This window comes from Phasianus colchicus, chromosome 12 (genome assembly GCF_987193195.1).
Source record: "Phasianus colchicus chromosome 12, bPhaCol1.hap1.1, whole genome shotgun sequence".
Lineage (NCBI taxonomy): Eukaryota > Metazoa > Chordata > Aves > Galliformes > Phasianidae > Phasianus > Phasianus colchicus.
In genome coordinates, this window is record NC_143447.1 from 1632279 (window position 1) to 1657667 (window position 25389).

Consider the following 25389-nt stretch of genomic DNA (forward strand, 5'->3'; position numbering starts at 1 on the left):
CCTGAAAGTGCATCTCCCAGGTCCTACTCCAGTATCCACATCACCCACAGTATCAGAGTTATCTCCTCTCCACCTATAGGAGATGACAACAGCTTTAACCCAAGAGCAGTGAGCCCATCCCCCAGGTGCACATGGGAAGAAAGAAGGGAGCACAGAGGGCTTTTTGCTGCAACGTGTTTATTATGTGCCAAAAACTACACCACAGCTTACTCCACGCGTCTGCAGGAGAGTGCAGTCTTGCCTGCATATACTACAATGAGGTAGAGACTTCACACACAGCTTCACGAAAACCCCACAAAGAGCAGCTGGGATATGCAACAATGCAACATCAGCTCAGCAGGAGAGGGAGAAATTATGACACTGGTTCTTTGGCACACAGCTTCTGATAGAGGGGAAAGTAAAAAAAAAAAAATCTCAAATCCCAGCAGCATTTCAGTCGACTGCACCATTACTTCATACATTTCTGAAACAAAAGGAAGAGTACTTGTCCCCTCTAAGAGAAAGGGCTCCTATGAACCTCCATCCATCCACTGAAACGCAGCCCTTTTTTAGCTAGTTACAAAAGGAAAGTAAGTCCTGTGACTTTGTGATTAAAAACCTCTATCAACCCCCCTTAAGTGCAACAAACTATTTAAAACTATATACAGCAGCTCAGAGATCATTTATCCGGTCCAGTTTCAAATCCAGAAATCCTGTCCTGTTTCTGTTGCAAACGCCTCGATTTACAACTTCCCACCAGCAGCCCCCAGACACAAATTGCAATAATGTTAAAAGCTGCCAGGAAAGAAAAATCTCTCATTTCAAACGACTTAAAAACTGTTTAAGAGTGTAAAAAGGAACTGGTAAAAACCCTTGAGCGTAAAATATGAAATATGATTTGGTTTAAATGAAGAGCAAAGTCTCCTTGTTGTTACAGTAAAAAACGCCAGCTGAACATTCAGTTTATGCCGTTCAGATGGGGGTTAAATGAATGGAAAGGCACTGTATGGCAACTGCAAAAAAATGGAGCCAATGAGACCTGCATTATTACCATCAGTATTGCAAGGAATGTAAAAAAGCGCCTTTAATAAATAAAAAACCTAGGTGAAGGCATCTGCATAAACACCTTCTCAACACGCGGCCCTTTTTGCTTCTCGTCAAACTAGGAACCAAAGTCTGGGAACTGCAGAATCGCTTGAGGGGGCACTCCCCCCCCTCAAAAACCCCAAACAAAACCCGACAAAATTCACTGTGCATTAGTGCAGAAACAAAAAGACCAGCAAGTGCAAACGTGAATGTAAGATTTTCCCATTAGTCCTCAGGAAGCGCGTTCCCAGCCTGGGTCTGGCACCAGCAGGCACGCTCGTGCGCTCCCCACTTGGCAGGTTAACAAAAGGACTTTCCCCCGTGCCCGCACCCCGACAGCCGCTTTAGCTGGAGTCCCCGTTCTTCTGGTTGCGCATCAGCGGGCGGTGGTGACGCAGGACCTCCATAGAGTGCTGCCAGTGCCAGCAGGAGCGGCAGAAGTACTTGAAGCAGATCTGCAGGGAGAGAAGAAGGGAAACAACGTCAGTCAGGATGGGCTGACAGCCCCCTCCGTGCTCCCGCAGCCAGCACTGGAGATCTCCAAAGGCTGCGAGGAGCCTGGGGCTCCCGCTCCAGCATCCTGTCCTCAGCAAGGACAACACGCAACCCGAAGGACCCCAGCTGTGAAGAACAGAGCCTGCTCATCCACACAGCACTGTCAGGACAAAGCATTACCTGGTCCCTGCAGAAGAAAGGGCCAGGCTGAGCACTGCAGACTTGGCACATGGAGTCCTCCAGGTACGGGTCGATCTGAACCTGCACCAAAAACCAGGCAGTCAGCACAAAACATAGGGCAGGCCCAGCAGGACCACCAGGAGCAGCCTCAGAGGGACACTGGGCCATGCTGGTCAGGGTGCCCCAGCACCACTACCCATCACCTACACGTTCAGCTCTCCCGCCGCCCCTGCTCCTCTCACCTTTTTAGTAAACTTGGTCGTTTTGATTTCTACAAACGCAGCAGTCACTGCCTTCAGGTAGCTGCGCTGGTTGTTGAAGGTGACACGGCCAGACCCTGAGAGAAGCCAGAGCACAAGTGTTAGTCCAAGCCAGCAACCAGGGGTGGGAATCACTGAGTGGCTGCTGAGAATGTGACAGTGCTCCCAGGAGCAACATCAAGCTCCACGCCTGCATCTGAAATAAGCTGGTGCTGAGACAGCTCAAAAGCTTTTATTTTAAGCCTCCCACTCATCCCATAGTCTTGCATTTTGCATCCTCACTGGCAGTCAGCAGTACTCCTGCACCACTTGTTTCCAGCCAAGTTTTATTACGCTGCAGAAAAACCAACCCGTGCTTACCTACAAGTTCTCTTTGTTAGCCCAACAGGAGCTCTGACTGACACAACACTCCTGTATGCTGGCAGCTGGAGCTGAAGGCATCGCTCAGAATATGGTTATGCCTTGTCCAGGCCCCCCCAGACTGTCCTGCAGTGCTGGATGGATGCCAGGGGTTGCTCTGGGCATTAGGCTGTACTTAAGAATCACAGCTGGACTCTGGGGATTCTTCTCCCTAAGAAGGTCATGTACATCCAGTGGGACCCTAAAAGCCACCCAGGCAGTGGCTCTCTTCTGACTCAGAGGGCTTACGGCCCCTCCTGAAACTCCTCAACCACAGTCAGGCACTGATTTATCACACAACCTGCCTCCAGAGGGATCATCCTCTGCTTGGGAGCACTCAGCATGAGGCAGGTTGCTGCCCTAATGAGCCTGCTGCCAATCCAGAGACAGTCAGGGAGTCTGGGGTAGTGTCTCAGCACAGGAGATTTCAGCCAGCCTTAAACCAAGTGAAAGCACAGTTCATTTGCTGATCTCACATTGCTACAGCTCTAATTCTGCTGAAGTGCAGATCTGCTATTCTGAGCCAGAAACCTCTCTCACTGGAGGGAGCGACCTGAGCTCAGCACAAGGAAGCTTCAAGGTTGTGCTCTAGGCCCTCATGTTGCCAGCACAGAACAGCTTGTTGGGCAACGCTTCAAGACTTCATCCACAGTCTCACAGACTCAGAGCTTGCTTAAAGTTTCTGACCTCCATTCCTCTCTTCTCAGGACTATCCCCCCAAAGCCATGAAGTCTACCACAAGCATATCCTAAACCCAGGCCTTGGGCACAAATCTTGACCAGAAGTCTGCAAGCTGTGTAAGGACAGTGATGAACAGCATCTCAGGATCATTGGCAGTTGACTGGCTGTGCGCAGCACTGAACCAGAGCAGAAAGCCCTTCAGCAGTGCCTGAGGTGGTGTCAAAAACCTCAAACCGGTGGAGAATAACCCAGAACTTTCCAGCTGCCAGGCCCTGTCAGCACACTCGAGGCTTGACTTGCATCCCTACATCATTGCGGGACATCCACTCCCACGGATGGCTGCCTGTCCTGCTGGCTGCTTGCTCCCCAGAGCTCACCAAAGGACCAAGCAGCAGGCACTGCTGCAGCCTGAGCATCTCCAAGTGCACCACAGTGGGGTGAGCACTCACCAATGGGGTACTTGTGCTTGTCCGTGTCAATGCCAGCGTAGATCACCCCTCCAAACAGGTCACACATGACAGCTGCCAGGGCCTCTGCATTCAGCATCCCATGCAGAGCCCCCACAAACACCGTTTTGCTGGGATCCAGCCGCTGGGAGGGGCTGCGCACAAAGTTACTGTCTGCCAGCACCCACGGAATCACCTGCACCTGAAATGATGCACAAGCAGGTCAGTCAGCCAGCAGGAACCAGCCCAGGCCCTCAAGACTTGAACCCCAGTTTGCAAATGCCTCTTTAATTACTGCTGTTTAGGGTCCACAACCAGGACAAAGCAGCTCTGGAGCTCTAGATGCAAGGAGAACACACACACCGCCTGGTTCTGCTTTCAGACAAAGTGGAATCCAAAACACCAGTCCACTGGGGCTGGCAGCCAGGGAACAGCCCATGCATGACCAATTTCACCTACTGCCTGCACCTATGTTCCTAGCTCAGAAGCCTATTGTTGAAAGGGATTGACAAAACCACCCACTGCCAACTCCAACAGGAGCTTCCATCTGCTAGACAGCTGATACAGGGCTCTGAAGAGGAGCAGCTTCTGCTAGAGCTAAATCACCAGGCACAGAAGCACTGCCAATAGTCAGACAACAGAAGAGCTGTCTGGAGTGCAATTAGTTTGCGCCTGTTTAGGTGAGAGTTGAATTTTGATTCTTTAAATCTACAAACTTGTGAGCAGTACCTGATCTACATTTAAGGCCTCGCTCCTGCACAGGGCAGCAGCTGCAGGATCTGAAGTATCTGCTGCAGTAAGCACCAAAATCATCCTTTTTGGAATCAGGTACGGTTTAATAAAGGGCAGAGCATGGTAAATGCATGGTAAATCTCTGCAAAATGAGGGTATGCAGAAGTGATGGGCCTGCTCACCTCTTTGCAGCGCATCCTGCGGCTGGACATCTTGAAGTAGTACTCACTGAGCCCGTCGGGGCTCAGCAGGTCCTGCGAGCATGCCTGCAGCAGAGCACGCACAGACTTCTCTGATTCAAACACCAGGTAAACATATCCTTTGGAGGTAAAGGTAGAAAAAGAGCATTAGGACTGTGAAGGACAAAGAGGATCACCTCAGTTTGCAGATTCCTTCAGAATCACTCTCAGTACTTTCAGCATCTGCGCTGCATCTGTTGCTCTGTCCAACCCCTTCTTCAGGAGACTCCTGCTCAAGTACTACAGGCAAGATCTACTAGTGATATGAAGTGTTGAAGAAAAGCCTACCTCTCCATCAGAAGATACCTGTGCTCAGGATTATCTGTGTCACAGCCTCCTTATATGCACCACCACATCTAGATGTGACAAGGGGCCACAATGGGCCTGGCCACAGCACAGGCTGCAGTAGAGTAGGTTTGGCTTTGCACATCAGATGTCTAAGCCCAAAAACTTCAATGCAGAGCTTTACTGTCAGTGCCAACACCCTGCTTCTCATATCACTTTGGCAATCAAGCAAGGCCATTAGACACTGCCAGCCTACAAACCAGTCACTATGTTTGTTATGCTTTAGCTCACTACTGCTTACATATCAACCCAACAAGTTCAGGATTTAGCCACAAGACTGTTCAACTCACTGGTATTCACAGCCTTCTGCAAACTTTTGCATTTACCACACACACTTTATGCCAAGGGCGCGTGTGCCTTGGGTGCTTCCACTGGCAGAGGAGAACAGCAGCCACCACCAGAGCAGAATGGTCCCACAGTGGGCTCCAGAAGCACCAACAGGTGCTCTGCACCCCAGTGCTTCAAACCATCCCCTGCTAGGGACAGGCCAGAAGTGACAGTGCTCTGCAGCCCTGGTGCTGACTCAAGTGAGAGTAAGACATTTACCCTAAGGTGCTCTGTACCATCCAGTCACCAGCATGCAGCCATACCATCCCAGCATCTGTGCTGTAACATAGCATGGGAAAAAAGTAACCCTACCGTGTCGCTATTACCTTTAGGCATATTACCTTTGGGAGGGCAGCGTGGGTGTTTGCCATCCTTACCAGGCCACTGCACACTCAGTGAGCCAAACGCACGGAAGGTGTTGATCAGTCCAACTGCATATGGAGGAGAGAAGTCAGTGTCCTTACAGACAGCTACACCCCCATATCGCTTCAGCTCCCTGCCTCCCCCATGAGCTATAGGGGCTGGCAGCAGCATCCCAGAGAGAACAGAAGCCCACATGACACCCAGCCAAGGCAGGAGCACACGGATGCAGGTTGCTCACCTTCTGTGATGTCCCACGGGACTCCCCCTAGGAACACTTTGCAGGAGTAGACAGGGTTCTTGTAGTTTCTTGGAGGCAGCTGCCCACTCCAGGTGCAGGTTGCTTCATTCACAGCTTGGACAAACACAAGCAGAGCTCAGAACAGGAGCACACACCTCCCACTCCCCCATAAGACTCCAAGCAAATACCCACAGCTACTGAAGTCAGCTAAGACCCATTATTTGAATTACCTGCTGCTTGCCTGTGCAGCCTGGCTTCTCTTTCAATACTGAAGGGATCTTCTGGAGAGTCCAGGAGATCCCAGGAAGGCCACGCAGAAGCTCCAGGCCATCTTTTCGATGCACTGGCTGGAGGGGAAGTGACTGCAGCCAAGGCAGCTTGATCTTGATCCATCCGTGATCCCACTCCCATCTTGAGGGGGTCTCTTGACACCCCACTGAGGGGCAGAAAGGGCAGAGGTGGGGAGATGCGAAGGCTCGACTGCAAGAAAAAGCCCACATAAGAACTAATCTTCCAAGCAGGACACAGAAGCACACAGACTGGGTCAGCGAGATAGACACTCGCCTTGCTTGCTGGCTTCCAAATTTAGCTGCGCTTCAGGGAGCTTGAGCAGGCTAGACCCAATTTACTCTAGAAAAAGTGGGCCTACAGAGGGGTACAGTCAAAACAGAAGGGCAGTAAAAGGCACAGAATGGAACTCAAGAGGAGCCCAGGCTGGAGGTTGCTGCACCCACTGATACTGTAGTCCTGCACACCTGCACTCTCAGAAATGTGGAGAGATGCCACAAACCAGGCTGCAGAGAGCAGACACAGGACCCAAACTTACAATCAAGTCTGAGAGGTGGTCAGAGCCCGAGCTGAACCCGCTGGTGTCTGAGTCAGAAGGGCTGCTGGAACGCGAGTCCAGGAGGGAGCGGGAATCCAGGCGGGAATTCCTCAGTGCCGGCGCAGAAAACTTTTCTGATATGTCTGAGCCAATGGGATCTAAGGGCAGGAAACCCAGTGGGGGCTTCCCCAGGACGTTCCCCAGAGGGCTACTCAGCATGCTGAGAACTGCAAGAGAGAAACAGCCCGTGTTTTTGAAGTCAGACTTGTGTACAAGAGCCAATAGACAAATATACAGCAAGCTGCTTCCCCACACAGTAGGGTTTCTCTCCTGCTGTGGTGGAAAAAGGTAAGAAAATGCCTTGCTATGAAGCCAGCGTGCTGGAACATCCAGGGGTGCTCAGCTCCCAGCACCCTGCTCTGCAGGCCAGCACTAGAGGGAAGGCAGCATGCACTTGGCCACACAGTATCCCACAGGGGCATGGCCCCAGCCAGCTCTATTCAAGAGGAGCAAGTCTCAGCAAGCTGAGCATGTCCCCAAACCCAACAAAAAGAGCAAAGCATTCAGAAATGGTTTTAATTATTCAGAGGCTGCAAAACAAGGCAGCCTGCAAAACAAGGCAGCCTGCCCTAAAGCTTTCAGTTTCCAGGGGAAAGAGTTTAGGATCCATTTGATAGCATCTGAACTACTTGATCTCTTAACCCAGGTTTTCAGGAGCTCTTATACAGAAGGAGTAACAGTTTAACACAGTCCCCAAACCAGGTAAGTAACAAATACACTATCACAGCTGAGGTATGCTGCAATCAGTAGACACCAGCATCGCTCCAGAGTCAGGGAAAGCTGCCCAAAGCAATGAGTAGGGACATACCTGCCCCAGTCTCCACACCTGCTGGAAGCTGGCATCTCCACTCTCATGCTACGCAGTAAGGAATCTCAAAACATCAACAGAAAACCCAGTCTGGTACAAGCAGGTTCCCAAGAAAATTACTCAAGACTGAACTGACCCACAGGAGCTCACTGCTAGATCCACAGCATTCCCCCACACATTTGTAGGGCTTTATCCCTGAAAGTTACGCTAGCAGAGGCACCAGCCCCTCCTCTTCCACACTTCAGCCACAGCACAGGGCTGAACTAAGCACTGTGCCAAAAAGGTACTTGGAAACAGACTGCCTGCATGGTAAAGTAACAGAGCTTTTTGAGTATCTGCTCAACTCCCCCCTGCAGCAGAGCTTACACCCAAACCAGCAACAGTCAGAGCAACCCCACAGCCACAGAAAGCCTCAGTACTTACAGTCAGCAGAGCTCAAGTGGAGCAGCAGCAAACTGAGAGCTGCTGCAGGCAGCTTACAGCTGGGAGGAGGCTGCTCCCTCCTTGTCACAGCACAGAGCAGGGCAGAGCATCTCCCAGCCCAGGCAAGCCGTGCTACGCTGGTTCGCCGACTTCTCTGAAGCCACGTGATTGCTTTTAAAAATACAGCCAGCATATTGTTCAAGGGAGACAGCTGAATTCGTTAAGCAGGCTCAAAAATTTGATTAGTCACTAAACACTACAAGAGTCAGAGCAAAGCAGCCGATCCCATGACCCAAGCCTCACAGCTGGCAAACACTCCAGCACTGTTGCCTGCTAGGAGGAGGGCATCACAGCCCTGCAACTCCACTCCTGGTCACAGCACTACCTTTGAGGTTACAGGACCAGCACCTCAACCAAGTTGCAGCAGCAAGGGTTCAGGGGCACAGCAGAAGCTCCCCAGTTGTTCTGGGGAGCTCAGTAGTTTCACCCTCATTCATGCCACCATGCTGGCTTGCTAAAGCCTCTGCTTATGCACTTGCTCCCAGGATTGCTGGGATGTCACTGCAGCTAGGAAAACAGTAAGACCAGTGGGAGTTCCTGAGAGCAGCCGGACTGCTGGCCTTTTAAGGGGTCAAGTGCTCTGGCATCTCAGAAGCATGGGGCAGCTGAGTTCAACACCTACCACCAAGTTGGCTACAACCAATGTCTGGTTCTGAAAGCAATGGCATCCTGCTGTTAATACAGATGGATTTTATTTACTCCAGAAGCTTCCTAACAGCTCTGCATGCTGAGCTTCTGGGAGACTCCACAAGACCCCAGATAGTCCAAGTGCTTGGCAGAACACAGCAACCCTCAGAGACATGAAGAGGAAGAGGTGCAAGCCAGGCTCAGCGCTTGCTCTTCTGCATTTGTCAAGCAATCAGGTCGCATCTCCTGGAGCCAGCCTCTGCAGGTAGCCTAGGAAACATTGGCACTAAAGACGAGATCTTGTTTCCCTCTGCACATCTCCACTGCCCCAGAGTACCCAAATGCAGCCAGCTCTAGCTCCCTGCACTCAGATAATTTGGGCCACTCAATAAAAACACCATTCTTTCCGGGACATTGCCTTGTCCTTCCCTCCCTTCCGCAGAAGAGGAGACTTGAACCATCTTTAGTACATAAGCAAGATGTATCAGCAATTTCTGGTATCAAGAGCATCCCTGGAGATCCTGAAGTGGAACAGCAGACAGATAACACTTCCCCCTCCCCCACCCCTCACCCCCCACATAGTCTGAGCAGTGAAGTGCAAGCAACTAAGTATTTTTCACACTTATGCTGGAAATTTAAATCTGAGGGTCAACATGATTCCCATCCACAGCAGCACCAGCATCTGGAGAACAGTGGGTCACAGAAACCTTCTGGAACTTTTCAGACCTCTGCTCAGAGCTGCAAGAGAGGCACATGCCAACCCTCCTTTGCAGGGGACAGCAAAACCAATAGCTTTTAATAGAAACTCCACTCTGACTTTTGACTCACTGCTGCAGCTCTAATGACTGAATTCAGAGCCAGCATGCTCCATCTCTGAGCACATCAGCCAAACACTGACAGATTTAAAAGCAGTCTTGACACCAGTGTGGCACTATTCCATACAGCAGGTGCTCAGGTCACTCTCTAGAGAATGATCATTGGAGGATCAGTCCTGTTCCTTGCTGGAGCTTCTCCTAGTAAATGCCATCAGAGCAGCACTGGTGCAATGTGCCCTCTTCACTCCTGCATCATCTTGGGGCTGAGACACAAACATCTTGAATACATCACATCCAAGAAGTACAAGCCACATGTTTCACAGCAGGAGCATACAGCCACAGGCTCAGCTTTTTCCAGCTAATTCTAGGCCCCAATTCACCCCTTAACTCTGCTCATCAGCCACTGAACTGCCCCATTTAATGTGAACTCATCCTGCCTCAAGCTCCACCAGAGCAGGCTCCAGTTGGTGGCACACACCCTAGGAAAGGCACCCCAACAACTAGACCTCCAATAGCTAACACAGCCCATCTCACTTTTTATTCTTGCACACTCCAGCTATATTTGCAACGTAATGCACTTGGCATTAAAGAAATATGGCTTTCTTCCCTGCATGCTATGATTTACAGCCACTTCAGGATTAGACCCTCCTGGTAGTTTAGACCAAGTATATTTTACAAGAAGCAGATGTAAAGATGAGCCCCACATAGCCACGCTTACTACTGCTAGCATTTTAGAGAAGGACTCTAGGCTAATAAAAAATATTACCACTATACTGATAACAAACAACACTTTACTGCCTTGAGTAAGACCTTAAGATAAGCACTGGTGACTGAATTCTTCCTGGCAATAAGCAGCTCTGTCACTGTAGAGCTGTACTCCCCATCAATGACCCCTGCCTCTGCTTCAGGCTCAAGAGACCACACAGCAGAACAAGCACATTCAGCACAGCAGCAAGCACAGCAGCACCTCTGCTGCATGGTGCATCAGTTCCAGACAAGTCATCTAGAAAATGAGCCCTGCCCAGTGCAATAACACTCACATCATATTTGTGTCCTTTTGCTCAAGATCTTCCCAACAGAAACACTACTCTCAGCCCCCTCACAAGCACAGGTAACCGTGGGTACATACAAGACACTCTGTTGAGCCCAGCAGTATGGCAGGCTCAGGATCTCCGCATTACAAGCATGCAGGTGCCAGACACTTCTTGATGTGTGTGCATGAGACAGTGCTTTTGGCAGTGGCACCAAGCATTAGATGAGCACAGGCACCCACTTTTTGAAGTCGTGCTCTGAATACATATTGCAGCCTTTGAAAGCTTGCTGCAGGGCAGGAGAAAGCCTATTTAGAAGGGACCAGGACTTGCATAAGCAGGTCAGCAACACCAAGCCCTTCATATGGTTGGTTCTGCAGGCTGACAGCACCAGCAACATTAGAGAAAGGGTCATTTTGGCCTCCAGATACTACTTACACTGCAGTCCTGCCCCACTATCCTCGCCTCCTTGTGGACACAGGGGTAAAGAGATGAAGAGGAACACGTAACAGGACAAGCAGGGCAGAAGAGGTGGCTTTCAGAGTCACCATGCTTCTACTTGCTGACACCTGCTGTGCCCAGAGGTTGCAGAACCATGCACACATTTGAGGGACAGTGGCAGAGGAAGGAGGCAGCATGATCAAGGCCCTGGAGACTGAACACAGTGCAGTTTCTTTGTCATTTGTCAAATAAGCCTGTAGAGGGGAAAAAAGGGCTGATGTCCCAAACAATAGCCTGCTGCAGTTCCAGAAAAACAGCTCGTCTGCAGTTTTTACTGCCCAGCCAGACTCTGCCCTCGTGGGATGGGAAAAGGCTGAATGTTTTAGTCAGCCAAAAAAGCAGCACCTCCTACAGACACTAAGCAGCTTCATGGCATGAGAAACATTTGCATGTCTGAAAGGCAAACGGGCACCTTAACCACCTCCTACAGCTACAGCTAATGCCTCTGTAGTCACAGCAGTGATGCAGCCAAACAGGCTGCCAGAGCCTGTTCTCCCCCTTCCACCACACTAGCCTGCTCACCACAGGGATGGAGCAATCCACACTGCAGACTAACCCAAAGCCAAGTTTTAGCACTTCTTGCCTGCATCCACTGAGCCTTACACTGCCTGGGGGAGCCAGAACACCTGCAGCCACAGAAAACAGAAATGGGCAAAATCTGCAGCAGACAAATGCTAACAACAAAAAACCCTTCCTCATAAGCCAGCAGCCACAGGACATGGAGGTAGAAGGGGATTTTGCAGCCTTACATGTTCAGAGCTCACCAGAGCCAGACCCAGCACCACTGATCTGAGCTTGGATACCTCCTGCTCAGAGGACTGGCTCAAATCCTCTTCATTTCACTATGCTCCCATGACTCCAAATTGAGAAAAATCACTGCTATGATGGGAAGAGTCACCTGAAGTCAGACTGTAACATCACAACAGAAGTCTCAGTCATCTCATACCAAATGCCAACATCCAAGGAAAGCAGTGTCCAGATCTGCAGATGTGATCTGTCTGCAGCAAACAACATCAAATTAGTAACTATCACACAGCCCTTTTTGTTTCTGATCTACAGAAGAGGAACTTTGCTCTGACAGATTTTTCATTTGGGACAAAGAAGAACTGAGGATATTCAGGCAGCTATTTCTGGTTTGCGACAAATGAGGCAGGGGAATAAAAAAGATGCAGCATGATCCCACAGCTGAACCACAGAATTAGAGTCAGGACACCTGAGGTCTATTCTTGGTTCTGGCACCAGCATGCTAAGTCACTTCCCCAGCATGCCCTGAGAAATGGAAAAAGCAGCAGAAGCAGAAACAGAGGCCTATTGCCTATTGCTTATTAATGTCTGTGAGCACAGGTCCTCCTCCTGCTCTGAGCAAGCAGGCCCTGGCTGACAACACACTTAACTGCTTCTTCAGGCAGGAAGTTTAGTATGATATTTCTGGGAGGAGTAAACAGATGCCTAGGGTAGATTTAAAATCAGTAAGAACAGCTAAATACAATTGTGTGCAGGCAAAACTCATCAAGTAAGCTGCCACAACTGTGTCTTTAAAGAGAACAGAACACTGAAATAAAGCAAAGTCTAACACATATCAATCCCGGAGAGATTTAAAAGTTGCATATTCAGGTCAAATACCACACAACAAGCCTCAGATTTGCAAGCCTCAAGAACAAACACTTCTATATTTAAGCACTAAACTCCTCGGAATTATCTGCTGCAGCATCCAGGGTGCAAATTCTGCAGCATGTGTTAGCTTCTGTGATAACAAGGCTGAGGCTGACTCATTTTCATTGCTCAGCTGCATCACAGGTTGTGGGGGTGTCAAGTCAATCGGGATAGCAGTCTTCAAAAAAGTTCCTCAGAGGATGTCTGGGTAAGGCAGCAGGCTGCAGCAAAGGAAGAGCAACTAAAGTCAGGCTGCAGTCCCAATCACAAGCCTGAGCTGGCAGCAGCACAGCTATCACCTGTGATTCAGCGGTTTTGCCAGCATCTAAGGGAACACATGCAACAGAGAAGCTCCAGAGGCAGCAGACACCAGGTGCAGAGACATGGCACTGGCTGGAGGGGTTCTGTCCAGCAGCAGGGCACTGTCCCCATCCCATTTACTGAGTCCCATTAGTTCATGTGGTCACAGCTCTGGAACCACCATGCTTTTTGGGAGCAGATATTTCCAAGCTAGCTCAGTGAGACACTAGTGATTTGTCTCAAGCCTGTGGTCAGGCAGGGTCACAGCAGCCATGCTCCAGTAGCTTTCTCTCTGCTCTGGACAACTGCAGCATGGATGAGAACTTCCAGAAGTCCCTTCCAACCTGACTTACCCCAGAAAACTTGGAGACAACCAGCCAAGAGCACTGCAGAGAGACCAGCTGGCCCCCTTACAGCAACAGGGCAAGAAGTCAGCTTGGAGGGATTTCAGCTGCCACAAACTGACCAAAGACTCCCCTGCTGGCTCACCTGTGTCCCCAGTGCCTCAGCAGCAACAAACAAGAATCATCCACAAACTAGAGCCAAAGGTGGCAGCAGACCGAGCCTCTCACACCTGCTCTGCCCAGCAAGCATCTCTTCCACTGCTCAGACATCCAATGGCACACAGGTTAGAAAAAGACTTACCTGCCTTATTTTGCACAATTTTGGGGATGAACCTTGCACTCATCTGTTACCTCCAACAGCCAGGCAGCAGCAAGAGCCCCTCAGGATGCTCTGAGGAATGCAAGACATCCTTCCCTCCAGAAGGAAAGGGACTCTTGTTGGTAGGAGTAGTGCATCCCTACTCCTGCATGCTGCCTCCAGTACAAGACAAGAGCCTGCCCTGATTCACTTCAACTCTTGCTGGATCTAAGCAGAGATTTTGGTTAGGTTTCTGTTAAGTTGCTCATCTACTTGCTTTCTCTTCCACAGCATCAGCACAAGTAAAAATAAGCCTGTTTGGAAAAAGCTGCTCAAATGGAAGCTCTAAGAGCTAGATTAAGAGCAACTTCCACTAGAAACCAATTGCAAACTCAACATTTTGATACTTGTTTTACTTATTTGATACATACTTTATTCTGCTAAGGATCAAATACTGCTGCTACACAAACAACCTGCATTTGTCAAGTGCTCTGGGCCTTCTATTCCACAGCATGGCCAGCAGCTGGGAAATCAGCCCATGAAGTCTTGAGGATATTTCAGCAACAAGTGTACACTTAGCATCCTCATGGTCTGTGTGAGTAGATCAAAAAGCCCTACAAAAGCTACAGGGGTGTGAGGCAAGTTTTAAGTAAGGGCACTGCATAGATACTGCTCAAGTGCAACTGCCATACAAGAGACCACACAAGCCAAGCCAGCTCCCAGCTTTGAGCTCCAGATATTCTCAAATATAAAGTAATGCACTCCACTCTGCAAGTCTGCAGATGACACCACACTGAGCAGTGCAGCAGATACATTGGAAGGGATGCCATTCAGAGGACCTGGACAGGCTGGAGAAGTGGGCTCATATGAACCTAATGAGGTTCAACAAGGCCAAGTGCAGGGTGCTGCACTTGGGCAAGGGCAACCCCAGGTATTTACACAGACTGGGGGAAGATGTCCTTGGGAGCAGCCCTGCAGAGAAGGACTTGGGGGTCCTGGTGGACGAGAAGCTGGACATGAGCCAGCAGTGTGAGCTTGCAGCCCGGAAGGCCAACTGTGTTCTGAGCTGCATTAAAAGAGGAAAAAGAGGAGCAAGCAGCTCCAACACTCTAAGGACAGTGACTGCTGCATCGTACTCACTAGCAACAGCCACCCTAGACTCATCAGCCTCAATCCTGGTCTGTGCCACAGCTACAGAGTTAGTACTACCCCACAAAAAAGCTAGGTGCTTACTGCTTCCTTCTGTTAAGGCTGACCAGATCTGGAGAATGGGATTTCTCAGTTGCCTGCTGCCATGTATGTGGTATTCTAAGAACAGTTTGAAAGCAGCCAGTCCTGTCCTGAGGGAGCAGCTCACAAGTGCCCCTCATTGCTTACAAGAGATTAAGTCAGGAGTCCATGGAAATAGCGGTGCTTCTTCCTGTGCAACAGCTCTTGTCTTTCAAGAGACATCCTCCTTCAGGAGATGGAGTTTTGCCTGGCAGACTACGAGCAGAGGCTTCAGCTCTCTTCCAGGCAATGCACAACAGCTTGCCTGCAGTTCCAGCCCAGAAGATTTCAAGCAGCCACAGATAATCAGTACATTCATTTTTGCTGAAGAAAAAAGTTGCTGCGCTGTAGGAAGCAGAAAAATTGAGGATTGAGAAGAACTACCTCAGCTCATTTCCCAGCACTGGAGCTGTAACCTTGCAGGATGAGATGGCAGTAGAGGGTATCTATGCAGTTGGAGCTGCAGCCTCCAGAGCAGATTTAAGATCAAGATGAAATCTGCTGCTCTACCAGAGTGATGCTTAGAAATTTGGTGACATTTAGGAACTGCTTATCTGTTCAGGTCATCCATACCCAAGAAGGGTGTTCACGTAGGCAAAGTAATCACTAACAATTTCCCAAAGCACTGGTAGCAGCATACAGTGCTGCCTCAGAGGCTGGTGATCTTCTAAGGAAGAAGAAAGGAACAAGCTCCTTCTGTTTACAATGACAGGAACAAAACAAAAGGCTGAAACTGACCAGAAGCACTGCTCACATTTGGGCCAGAATCTGTCAGGCAGTAACTAGATGCAACACAGTGACCAACAGGACATAGTCCCAGACCAAGCTCAGGGGAACAGCACAGAAAACTCCTCTAGTGCACTTGCTAACTGCTAAGTCCCACTTTAACAGACTGGTTCTAGGATACTGTCCTAGTAGGTAAGCCTTCCTATCCCATATAAACTGAAACTAACCCTATGCAGGATAGACCAGGCAAGTCAGCCCAAGCTGCCAGCAAACACTGTCCAGGGAAACAAGAAATTCATACGTGCTGCTCATTCATTCATGCTCAGGTGCTGCTGTCACCAGTTCCTGGGGCAAGAACTGAAATGACACTGCACTTGCTTGTGATCCTGTAGGAACAGGGGAAATAAAGACTACTACCAAGGGCTGTCCCACATCACTGGCCCTCTGTAAATACAGAACTTGATGCCTTGCTGCCTGATATGGGATATATTTGAAAGAAGGGGAAATGCTGCCTCAAGAAATGCAGCTGGGATTCCAGGACTGGAAGCACCTGAGGCTTGTTTCCTTAAAAGCCCCTCCCTAGGCCACAGAGCCGCTGTCTGTGGCTGGATGAAGTACCTCCAGCCTGACAGATCTAGTGGCAGCAGTGGGCTTGATGTGCCTTCTCTGCTATGAGACAGCAGTTCACTCCAACAGCCAATAAATGCAAACAGCTCCAGCCTGCAGCAGCTGCCGCCTCCCAAAAAGCTCTCAAACACCAGCTTCAGGGACTGGCAGTGCAGCTGGCACGCTCTCAAGGGCTAAGGACACATCCTCAGCGCATTACAGCACTGCACCCAGAAGGAAGGCACACTGCAAACAGCCTGGTCTGCACACAGGCATTTCAACATCCTTGTGGCAAGGGGGACAGGAGCATACAAACCACCCTCGCTACACTTTATCATGGCACCCAGTCCTGCACCATGGCTTTGCTCAAGGTGCACAAGGTGACACCCAGAAGGTCTGCAGCCAGCAGGTCCTTCCCTTTGGCTCAGAGTTCCGCACTCACAGCAGAGGAGGTACCAGCTCATCAGTACTCAAGCACAGGCACTGCAGGGGATCACATTAGCAGTATTTTTAGACTGATTGTTAGGTTTTTACATTTTAAAAAAAAAACACTTCTACACTTCTAGCCACCTCCCTATGGGTCTGTACAGCTGAGTCACTGCTGGAACCTTCCAATGGTTGGATGCCAGCAGCACAGCAACACCATCCTTCCCCAGCCCCAAGACACTGCTCACTGTTGACATCCTTGCTTGCCTGCAGGACACCCCAATGGAGATGCCCAGGCCAGGCATCAGGAGCACCAGACATGGCAGCATCCTGCTTACATCTTCCTTCTTCCAGCCACAGCACAGCTAGGCCACCTGTAAACATCAGCTGCAGGAACCTGTACAGCTTTCAGAGACAGGAGCAGTCCTTTGCCATACAGACAGGAGCTCTGCAGCCTTTCTGGGGAGGCTCCCAAGCTACACAACCTCCCAAGGAGCACTGTGTTGCTACTCCAGGGCCTTCAGAGAGCAGAAGCTCTGGCTCTGCAGATGTGGGAGGTGTGGGCAGGCTTGAGCAACATAGCAGGCATGCACAGATACCAGCATTTCACTTTTCTACAGTTCTTGAAGCAGAAAATGAACACAGGCAGGCCAACAAGCACTTCTGGCCTCACTACTACACATCTCGAAGGCAGGGAGGAATGAAGAGGGGCAAATGCCATCTCAAGAGCATAACAGCTTTTGCCATACAGCCTGAGATTCCTCTGGGGGAAGGAGAACAGTTGCATTTAAGCTGTTTTACACCCCAGTCATCCCCACCTCTTGTTCTAAGGGAATACCAGAAGTAACAAATGATGGAAGTTAAAGTTATTGGTGCAGGTGCATTAGGACAGGCTGTGCACAGAGCTCTTTATATCCCCATCATCCTATGTTTCAGCAGGCAATGACTGAAGGACACGTAGCAAGAGCATGGTATTCTCTTGCTCATTAGGGGAAGCCCTGAGGACCATGTGCTACAGCAGAGCAAGGCTAGAGCTGCTGCAGCCAGACTGTAACAAACCTGAGCACCTGTGCTAGGGCTCTCACACTCCAGCTTGCATGCCCTGCCTTACAGAAACTGGATGTGGGTAGTCCTGGAGCTATCTACATTCCTAACAACAGCAACTTCATGCCTGGAGCCTCCTGTGTCACCCCGATCTGTGCAGAGATGCACTGCCCTTTTAACAAAGCAGCAGCACACTGCTATAAAGGGATGAGTTTCTGTAGCAACCAGGCTGAACTTGTACAAACTCTGCCAAAGCACTAGATCTTTCCACGGACTGATACTTGAAAGAGCACAGCAGTGCTTGCAGAGCTGTTCTTTACAGCCCTGTGGGGCTGGAAAATAAATTGATCCCTCTCTATCACAGCTAGCACCCCACAACCAAGTTTATGCACACAACACCCCTTTCTCCTCCTGCATACACACAGCTTTACAGAGGGCTGGTGCTTCTGAAAGAGTTTTGACTCCTGCATGGTGCTGGGTACTCCCAAGGGCTCCCTACCCCACCAGAACTGAGCGCAGACTGGGCAGGACTAAGGAAAGGGCAAGGCAACAGCAAGGCCACTATCTCACAGACATCTGATCACACAGGTTTGCACTGGACCACAGGAGTTAAAACAACAAGCCATTCTGCTGTGTCTCCTCAGAGCAGTCATTTAGTGGAAGCAGGAAAGGGTGTCTCCAAGTGCTGCAGGCAGCTGGGCCCCAGAGGCAGAGCCAGGTGCTGTCATGGCAAGGGGGTGCCTCTGCAAGCACACATCCTGCCAATCACCAGGGATTTTTGCTGGCTGCAAAGTTGAGCTCTGCTCACAGCTGGCATGCTCAGCTCTTAAGGCACCACACCCCCAACCCACCCAGGGAGAACGTTCCTGCTCTGTTGCATTATTCCTCTGCCAGCCCAGGCACTTCTGCATGCAGTGAACAGACAGCAGAGCAAAAGGGGCTGTGGCACAGCTTCCCAACTCAACCCTGTCCTCACCACATTACACAAGCACTAGAGGTTGAGAAGCCCTCACCAGTAGCTACCAGCAACCTATTACACTCAGCATTAGCTTAAAACAGGCAAAAAAATAATACAAATTAATCCAACAACTGTTGCAGCATGTATCAGCAGACTCACCGGATTGTGGGCTAGTTTGTGCTGCAGCATCGGAGTCCTGGGTGCTCCAAGGTCTGTCCCACCCTGTAAGGTTAAGGGACTGCAGGCCAAGGCACAGGTCGTTGGTGTCAGGGAGGCCACGGGAAGACTCTTGCGTGGATGTGGGGAAAAGCATCCTGCTCGCCACTGCTTCGTCAGAGTCCTGGAAGTCTGCTCAGATGGAGAACAAACAGAAGCTGGAGAGTTCAGGGCTGCTTTTTTCTTTCAAAAGGAGTTTTCCAAAGCGTTAAGCCCCACGGCAGGTCTCGTGCTGCTCTGAAGCTGCTGCCACCACAGCCAGCAGTCGCACCCCAAAAGGGAGGGCCACCATATGTCCAGAATCTAGCCCCCCACCCCCCTCAGCCCCTCCACCTTCCTATCCCGCCTGCATTACTGACTGGGTCAGCATGTGACCAGGCTGCTGATGCTTACTGTGCTGACAGTGACGTCACTCAGCCATGCAACAGAACCGCATCAGCTCTTACAAGATAGAGGTAAGAAGAAAGGATGGATTCCCCCAAAAGAGAAGGCAGCAGGCAGGAGGAGGGAAGGGGCACAGCTCCGGTAAGCCAGGCAGCACAAAGCAGAGCTCCACAGCACAGCAGACAGCAATCCCCCCAGCAACGACAAAGCAGACAGTTAGTTTGAGTGCTACCCAGCTCTCCCGTCCCCGCCTCCCTTCCACCCACAAAACCCAAAAAAACACTTTAGTCCTGGACAGCCTCCAGCTGCTGGCTCCAATTCAGAGCCCAACGCAAAGCTTCACAATTCTGCTAGCATCATCTGTTCGGCTCAGCTCAGCCACTCTGTCACCCTGACTCTGCATTGTTTACCACAGAGTAACAAGTATAACCTTCAAACCCCCCTCCAACCCCTCCCAAACTACTGAGAGGGAAGCATGTTATCCCACTCCAGTCTGTATGAGTGCAGCACACCAATCCCACTTCCCAACGGGATTTTCCACGGCCTATTTCCCTTCCACTCGCTGGTCTCCCCCATCCCTCCCCTCCCTGCACAAGCCTACAGTACTGGAGACAGCAGGCTCCTGCCTCAGTTTATGCCTGTGCCAACAGCCTAAGGAAACACAGCAGGTTCATAGCCTGCAAATTCCAGCTTAGTGTGGGATCTGGGGGCTGATGAAACCACATGATGCTCCAAAAATCTGAGTCAGAGGGTATTTATAAGCTGGCTCCTTGGTAGTGGCAGCTGTCTCCCCCTCCCCCTGCCCCCTTCCCTCCCACCGTGCCATCATTTGCGCAACCTGTGCATGCCACTCGCAGCTCCAGCCCATCATGTTATTCCTCACATGCCATCTCAGACACCCCAGTCCTCTTCCACTCACCCAGCACCATGGTGAAGCCCTCACTTTCATCCTCATGTGGTCTCAGGAGCCCAAGCTCCATGGTCAGGATGTGACAGGGTAAAACAGTACAGGACTTGACTAGGATAGCATCCACAGGTTCTCCTGCTCCCCTAGAATTACCAGAACAAGCTGCAACACCAACTCAGTCACATTTCAACTAATCACCTGTAACAGCACTGAATATTTTTCTGACAGTATCACACTGCATCTTCAGCTGGGTGTTTTACTGCATTAGTTCCTTTAGTACAGTTTTTGCTTTTGGACAGGCCCTAAAAGCATTAGCAACCCAGCTGTATGGAGAAGAGGACAAAAGCACACTGCTTAGACAACTCAGTTCCCACAGCAACCACAACTTGCCCATATGAATATGCAGCATTCCTGTGATTATGGCAGCGCACAAGCACTCTGCTCAAGCCCACGGCCCTGGCAGAAATAGGCAACCCTCCCTCCCTGTGGTCAGCAGGATCCCATCACCAGGTTCTCTACCATCTTCTAGATCAGCCCCCATCACACAATATTCTGGCAAGCAGGACGCGGGGCATAAGGGATTCATTTCCTACAGAAATTCAGCCCAAACAATCACAACCTCAAGTCAGATGCAAGTACATGCCTACCAAATATTAATTTCACTTTGCAACCTAGTGCAACCCAGCCCAATGCTTTGCTGCAGCCTTTTCCAAGACCACGTAGCCAGCCTCAACCACTGCAACTTGGACTTCTCCATAGAGCTGCCACTGGAACCCAACCATGCTGACAGAGGGAGTTGCATTGCTGCACTGGGCTTGTGCCTAAGCCAGCTGGGTTTTGTTTCAGTAGCATTCTGGGGTTCTTAGCACAAGACTTCTTAACAAGCTGCATCTCAGCACAGGTCAGCCCTTAGGTTCAGCCCCACCAGCCGGCTTACACAAGCTGCAGACACCTGTCCCCCAGCCATGCACTTCCCATTTGGACCAGCCTAGACAGTTCCCCAACTGGGCTAGGGAATCCATGTAGTTAAAGCCATACTAGCAGGAGATAGTTTTAGCCTGGCTTCTTTCCCCAGTCTAGTATGCAGTGTGGCTGCACCAGCCAGACATTTGAAATAGGAAAGTACTTAGGAAATTATAGCTAAGCCTGCATGGAGAAAACAAGGCACTGAGCTTGAAATGTGAGGAAGAGGTGGAAGTAGAATGATTAAGCACACCTGCATTAAGCACAGGCTGCAGCCACATGGAGGTCTCCCTACCCTCCCACTCATTTCTAGACAAGCACTGATAGAGGTTCCCACAAACAAGGCCCTTGAGAGTAGGGCATACATACACAACCAGGCTGCAAAGCAGAAAGGAAAGCTCACTGACTCTCCAAGACATCTTGGTGTGCAACAGCATTGCCCAAGACTGACCTTTTAAAACCAATCCAGCAAAGTACAAGGTAAAGTGAGTATTTCTAAGCCCAATGGGTCACAGCAGAGGCACCCTCTTGTATCTTTTATCCCTCTAGTTTCAAAGGCTAGGAGTTGCATCCATGAAAATTAAGCTTCTCAAATATGATTTGCATACAAGACTAAAACAAATCTTCAGCGAAAGCCTTTACAGGATAAGCCAATGGTACTTCTCAGGTACAACCAGGGATCACTGGGGGCTTAGGAAAGCTCTTGTTAGGCATAAACCTAATTGCACAACTAAGCATCTTTCCTGTAATCTGGAAGACTCTAAGTAGGGAAATTTGGTGCCACATGAACTACCTCTTTGAAGACATCTGCCTTATTTTGGCAACCACGAGCACCTGAGCAGATAGCAACCAACAATTTAGGAAGCTACATGGGGTCACAACTGATCTGCTGCTTTACCTACCTCAACAAGCAAGGGACTGCTGTAGGACTACTGCATCAAAACTTGAATGACTGAGCACATCACCAGCACAGCAGATCAGGAAACCTACAGGAAGCCTGCTGGATCTCCACCACATGGAATACATATATGTCAAAGGCAGTAGGCATTGCCTCTTTCAGGGCACACAGGTACCAAGTTTACTATCCCAGCTTTGCATACCAGGTATACACCATTTACCTGGGAAAGCAGAGCAGCCCTCAATGCAACCTGATAGCAGCTTTGCTGTAGATGACACCCTGCTAACCCCAAATAAGCAGGGCCACATTCCAGATGATCATTTACAGCATTTTGTCCCCTCATTCCAGGTGCCACACATCCAGTGCTCCTGGCATGTATGCTGGTGGCTGCAGCTGTGTAGAACGTAAGCACTCTCACATTGTAGTACCATGGAGTACTTTGTGGGTGGCTCAGCAAGAGATGCCATTAGCTAACTGCAATTGAGAGTGGGCAGGAAGCAGATTTAGTCTGTTTGCATTTGTCTTTTAGTTTTTCCAAGGTAAAGCAGATACTTGGAATCATTAAGAGCTGATGAGCCGCACCAGCAGCTTTACACACACCTTGGCACCTCAAACCACTCCCACCCATGGAAAATAGTTTAAGCATCTCTCAATCCCCTGCACAATGGATAGTCGATTTACAACAAAATAATGGCTATATTTGGAGTATTTGTTAGCCATCTTAAGCCTGCTTTAGTTGAAACTCCAGTCAGTTTAGCCAGGTGAGCAAACAAAGGCTAAAGAGAAGGAGCTTTACTTGCTGTTCTACTTAATTAAGCTGGACACTGTGCCTACAGAACAGGCTGGCAATTTCCAGAGCTGGTTTAGCTTTCTTAACCAAACTTGGCAGCAGCACCTTCCACCCAGCAATGCCTGGCTTTCAAGTCTGGCAAATAAATCCACTGAAAAAGCCGTGCAACAAGAGCTACCTAAAGATTGGCTTCGCTCACCTCCTTACCCAGACTGGGCTGAGCACACATGCCACCACACTGAGGAAGCACTGCCTTTTAGGCTGGTTCCATGGAGAGAAGCAGGTATTTGGAAGCAATCCTGTCTGGTGGCTTCGGAGACAAGTTCCACAATTACACTGCCACACTGTGCCCTACAGCACCAGCCTGACCTGAGCCTTATGCTTGGGAAGCTCCAGAAGGAAGCACCCATAAGAACCACACAGCAGTCAAGGCCTGACAAGGTGGATCATTTTGACAAGGCAATTAAGTTCACCAAGGAATATCATCAACTGCAAAGTCATCTTTAACATTAGGTATGCCCAAGTAAGTCTCCAGCAGCAGTCCCTTTGACATATAGCTCTGCCCAGAGCTGGATAACTTTCCAAATGTGTCAGAAATAAAAGCACTGATGAGGCTTTTGCCATACGTTACTCAGTCTGATGTCATTCTGACCCACACACCTTGACTGACTCCATATTAGCAAAAGGCCATGAACTCCTGCAGTCCCTCCTTCACCACGTATAATCCTCTTACTGCTGAATGGCATTGCTTAAACACATCCAATCCAGGATAAATTTAGTTTGACCTGAGGAAACAACTGAGAAGCTTGAGGACTACAAATAGATTTGAAGTGCAAGGATTTCCCCTGCTGGAGCACATCTCTTCCAAGAAACTTTATGCAGTTCCCAACAGAGGCACCACATCCCAGCAGCATCATAGGTTTATTACTCCCTTACCCTTCCAGCACATCAAGGCCAGATGCAATAATGATAGCTACAGGGGACAGAAGAATCTAACCAGTTCAACAGCAGCCTCTACGAAAGAGCTAATAACCACACCACTGACCTGAATGAGTTAATGCTCACTATGTAACCACTCAGAAGCTGACAGCAAATCTCCAGAGCTGTTTCACTAGCCATGCCAGGTATAGACCCCTACCTAAAAGGAAACAATCCATACTTCCTCTGGCATTTCTGCAGTGCCACTGCAAATCACATGGCCAGATCAGCACAGAGCTAAACCCTTTCAATACTCAGGAGATTAAGCTGTAATGCAAGTTACCTGGTAGCAATCACTGTGCAAGTTCAGAACAAAACTGCACTATGCAAGCAGCCACCAGATCCACCAAACACCAGTTTACAGCTTCCTGCACTCAATTAAGGAAACCTGCCACCAAGAGCAGCTGCAAGTGAATCCTGTCTGCCTACAAGGTTACCAGTTGGTGAGGTTTTTCCTTTACTCCCCGTTTGGCTTTGGGACACATCTAGAGCACCAGTTTGCTTCCAGTAATGGCCAGAGCACTTACTGACCCCATAACTCAGAGGCAGGAAGAGCAACCTCTATCCAGCACCCAAGCCCTTGGCAGAAGCACTGCTACACAGAAGCACCAGCAACACCAGGCTGTGGGCAAGTACATTTTTTGACAGACCTCACCTACTCTAAAAGGTCAAGAGCACATCCTTTAATTACACCAAAATGTGGGCCCAGCACTCCTCGCTTTGGCACACAGCCTCCTGTTCTGAGGCAAATCAAGTGCAAAGCAGAGCGTTCCCACTGCCCCCAGCCTGCAGGAAGCAGGGCCTGCCGCACCACTTCCACAGCTACGTCACCTGGCAAGACTTCACGCTTGCTTTTTGTGATGGGAGTGGTGCAGACACCACTGAAGTCCAAAGAGTTGTCCAACATGGCATTTATCCTGCGGAATATATCTGCATTGCTGCAAGTGGAAAGGGCAGGGGCATCTGGGCTGTCCCAGCAGTCCTTTATGCTCCTCCCTCTGTCTTCCTTCTGGAAAGGAGAGAAGGAGCATCAGCAGCAAGCAGGACAGCGAGTAGTAGCCTGCTTTAAAAACCCCTGTTAGCTTTAGGTCACTTCACTGTCCCGGTTTAGGAACAAGCTTCCCATTACCCGCGGGCAATCCCTCGGACAGGGGCTGGGCGCAGCGGTAACCCCCCGCCCGCGGGGCCACCCCCGAAACTCCTCAGCAACCGCTTTCCCGCCCAATCTCCTCAGCGCCCCGCTCCCGCCCAGCGCTCACCCCACCGCCCACGTGCGAAGTCACGTGACGACGGCGAGCTCTCCCCCATCCTTTCCTCCACCTCCTCCTCCCTCCCTTCCTTCCCCCCCCAGCACCGCGCATGCTCGCTCTTTCCCTCACCGGCGGGAACGCCATGAGCGCTGCCGAAGGGGGGCGAGTCTCGAGGGAGCGGCTACAGGCGGCGCCCCTCCGCCCCGCCGGGCTTTTATGGGCCGGCGCGCATGCGCGCGGCGCCGCCTCGCGCCCCCTCGGGCCGTTGCCCCGCGCCCGCTGGCGAGGTGCGGCGCGCGCAGCTGTGCGCTCAGCCCGGCGTGCAGCAACACCTGGCGGCCTCCCAGGGTCCCTCCCCACACTGAGCGAGTGCGGCTCGGCTCGGGAGGGACCGTGAGGATCGCGCAGCTCCGGCCCTGCCGCGGGCTGCCTGGGGCCCGCCCGTGTCCTCGGCACCG

At 50.4% G+C, this 25389-nt stretch overlaps 1 protein-coding gene across 9 annotated transcripts; it reads right to left on the reverse strand.

Annotated features, from left to right (window-relative positions):
• Positions 1-69: 69 nt before the first annotated feature.
• CPEB1 (cytoplasmic polyadenylation element binding protein 1) lies at positions 70-25128 on the reverse strand. Of its 9 annotated transcripts, none has more exons than XM_031616210.2 (12): positions 25061-25128; positions 24513-24690; positions 18705-18893; positions 6597-6823; positions 6001-6250; positions 5771-5884; positions 5511-5600; positions 4441-4577; positions 3530-3728; positions 1983-2077; positions 1741-1821; positions 71-1520 (listed from the first exon to the last, which is right to left on the reverse strand). In XM_031616210.2, exons 1-12 carry the CDS (start codon positions 25073-25075, stop codon positions 1410-1412), a joined length of 1686 nt encoding a protein of 561 aa, XP_031472070.1. In that variant the 5' UTR covers positions 25076-25128; the 3' UTR covers positions 71-1409. The 9 variants fall into 9 exon arrangements, with proteins under 9 accessions (XP_090004714.1, XP_031472070.1, XP_031472069.1 ...); XM_031616209.2 differs by having other exon boundaries at positions 5496-5600; XM_090148587.1 differs by lacking the exon at positions 25061-25128 and adding an exon at positions 24941-24993 and having other exon boundaries at positions 5496-5600.
• Between the last annotated feature and the right edge of the window lie 261 nt (positions 25129-25389).

Excerpts from the sequence above, each read along its gene's own strand:
- CPEB1 (XM_031616209.2), bottom strand. Across the intron at positions 18,894-24,512 it reads CAAGCGTGAAGTCTTGCCAG|ACTTCCAGGACTCTGACGAA; the intron begins GTGACGTAGCTG and ends CCATCTGAGCAG. Across the intron at positions 1,521-1,740 it reads CTTTCTTCTGCAGGGACCAG|ATCTGCTTCAAGTACTTCTG; the intron begins GTAATGCTTTGT and ends CTCTCCCTGCAG.